This window comes from Ranitomeya variabilis, chromosome 6 (genome assembly GCF_051348905.1).
Source record: "Ranitomeya variabilis isolate aRanVar5 chromosome 6, aRanVar5.hap1, whole genome shotgun sequence".
Lineage (NCBI taxonomy): Eukaryota > Metazoa > Chordata > Amphibia > Anura > Dendrobatidae > Ranitomeya > Ranitomeya variabilis.
In genome coordinates, this window is record NC_135237.1 from 45,271,100 (window position 1) to 45,274,024 (window position 2,925).

At 39.9% G+C, this 2,925-nt stretch overlaps 1 protein-coding gene across 1 annotated transcript; it reads left to right on the forward strand.

Moving 5' to 3' along the window:
* Positions 1–459: 459 nt before the first annotated feature.
* PTF1A (pancreas associated transcription factor 1a) lies at positions 460–2,514 on the forward strand. Its single transcript, XM_077271822.1, has 2 exons — positions 460–1,117; positions 2,302–2,514. The coding sequence occupies exons 1-2, from the start codon at positions 514–516 to the stop codon at positions 2,505–2,507; spliced, it is 810 nt and encodes a 269-aa protein (XP_077127937.1). The 5' UTR covers positions 460–513; the 3' UTR covers positions 2,508–2,514.
* Positions 2,515–2,925: the final 411 nt, after the last annotated feature.

A 2,925-nucleotide genomic window follows, 5' to 3' on the forward strand; every position in this document is an offset into this window, starting at 1 on the left:
GGAGGTTAAATCAAGTGAACTCTTAAAGGTCCTATGGTGGACAATGCTATAGAGTGTGTCCCTCTCCAGAACCTGCTGGTGCTTGCAGTCCAGAGCTGGAGGAGCCTTTATCTGGTGACAATATGACTTGTGCAGTCCCAGGGTGCTCATTGTGCTCCATACAAGCAGTCGCTGGCTGTTTTCTTTCCTCTTGACCTCGTCCTCTTCTGCTGGGATGAGATAGAAGGGAGGGAGCAGCTGGTCGTCCAGGCAGCTACCTGTGTCCATGAGTGGGTGGGTGGCTAGAGGAGGGGGTCTGGGTGGGCACTGCCCTCCCAGCACATGTAGGTGTTTAATGACCAGAGAGGTGGGGGAAAGGCTTGCCCACTCTGATTGGCTCTGGGCTTGGGGTGAAGGCACGCGTCCTGGGATGTTCTTATAAGAATCCTCGCGTGTCTGCTCTGTAGAGCAGCAAGTCCTGAACCTCCAGAGGACACCAGGGACCAGACCACTGCTGTGCAACAACAGGCCACCATGGACACAGTGCTGGAGCAGTTCACAGGACTGGAGTCCTTCCCCTCCCCTTACTTTGATGAAGAAGACTTCTTCACTGACCAGTCTTCCAGGGACCACTTAGATGCAGATGACTTCTTAGAAGATGATGTGGACTTCTTAACTGGTCAGATCCAGGAGTACTATAAGGACAGCAGGATAGTCCATGGAGAAGACTACTGTGATGCTGGCAACTTCTCCTTCTCCTCCTCCTCCTCTGGAGGATTCCCCTATGACTGTGGGGATGGAGGCTGCGACTTGTCTCCAGGAATGAAGGGGAGCAGCTCGGCTGCGAAGAGGAGGAGAAGGATCAGGTCTGAGATGGAGATGCAGCAGCTGAGACAAGCAGCCAACGTCAGGGAGCGCAGGAGGATGCAGTCCATCAATGATGCCTTTGAGGGATTGAGATCGCACATCCCAACTCTTCCTTATGAAAAAAGGCTCTCCAAGGTGGACACCCTGCGCTTGGCCATAGGTTACATTAACTTTCTCAGCGAGCTGGTGCAATCAGATCTTCCACTGAGGAACTCTAACACTGAAAGCTCCTTGCAACCCAAGAAAGTCATCATCTGTCACAGAGGCACAAGTAAGTAGCAGAGCTGAGGGCATGAGGGGCATGAGGGGCATGCAACATCAGAGAAACTGCTGCCCAAGGCATACTAGGGGCTACAACACAATGCAAACCTTGCAACTCTTGAGTTTGGTGTTAAATATACCTAAATTGACCATATGGAAGAAAAAAATAATATTAAAAATAATAAATACTAGTAATTATTATTTTTAATAAAAATAATAAAAATAATAATATATTATAGAAAAGTGGATAATTAACATTCAGAATTAACAGGACATCTGGTCTTTGGCTTTATTTAACAGTTAGAAACTGCTATAATGTATATTTAATATATAGATACATAGTGTATGATTATACTGTATAATGCATTGGTATATAGGTTAGAGTATATATATAGATCATGGATATATAAGTATATAGGAAAGGCTGTATATAGAGTCATAGGTGATGCGGTATATAGAACATTATAAATAGCTATGAGGAATAGGGAAAATATATGCATATATGCTATAGAGTGTATAGAATATATTTAAGTATAGGCATCTAGTTCTTTAACATGAGATATATAGAATATAGGGGATATGAAGCTTAGCCTATGCGATAGACAATGAGATATATGGAATATATAGCTTTAAGGTTAGAAGGTGTATAATATCTAACATATAGATTTATGTATATAAAATATATAGGCTACATAGAATGTAGAATGCATTTATAAAAATATATGTAATATAATGACTGAGATATATAGAACATGTAGACATTGATGTATATATAATAAGTAAACATATAGGGTATGAGGTATATAGAACATTTAGATATAATTAGCTATATACAACATATATAAGTACATAGACTGTGAAGCATAGAGAATATAATGACTATTATATATACAGTATATAACATGTAGACATTGATGTATATAAAATATGTTAATGTATAGCCTGTGAGGTATATAGACTATAAGGTATATATAAGCACAAATAATATGAAATATACAGAATATAATGACTATAATGTCTATAAAACATGTAGACATTGATGTATAGATGTATATACAATATATAAGTACACAGACTAAGACAGTGAAATCTATTGGCTATCTGGCAGATGTAATGCATAGATGGGGCTTCGCCATAGATGACATGGGATTATTAGGCTTCAGTAACTAATGTGGATTTGTTTTCCCCACTCAGGATCTCCATCTCCCAGTGACCCAGATTATGGGCTCCCCCCTCTTGCTGGCCATTCCCTTTCCTGGACTGATGAGAAGCAGCTCAGAGATCAGAACATTGTAAGAACCGCCAAAGTGTGGACCCCTGAGGACCCCAGGAAACTAAGCAAATCATCCCTCAATGACATAGAAAACGAGCCCCCCCTGGCTCTGTGCCTGGACATATAATGTGAATCTGCACTTCCTGACCCCCCTACCTTGTACACACATGACTGTATATATCCCTGTACATAACTGATGACACGTGCAATGTAATTTATAATATATGTACACCTGATCTGGCAATCATCTTTATATTTATATATTTATTATAATTGGATGGGAAGGACTGGGAAATGAATGTATAATTTATATTTAATTTAATGTGACATATGCAAAAAGCACAAGACGCTGATCATTTGGGGAAATTACAATAATTTATTTTTTTGATACTTCTTTCTTATTGAATAAATATGTTTTTTTAATGATATTCTAGCATGTGTTGGATTCAGTGAGTGGATACTGCAATATAACCAGTAAGGGGATAGTTCTGGGCTTTGACTGCACTGGAGAATATACTATGAATACTTTTGGGGTTTGGTGAATA

Excerpts from the sequence above, each read along its gene's own strand:
- PTF1A (XM_077271822.1), top strand. The coding sequence starts at position 514 with ATGGACACAGTGCTGGAGCAGTTCACAGGACTGGAGTCCTTCCCCTCC. Across the intron at positions 1,118-2,301 it reads CATCTGTCACAGAGGCACAA|GATCTCCATCTCCCAGTGAC; the intron begins GTAAGTAGCAGA and ends TTCCCCACTCAG.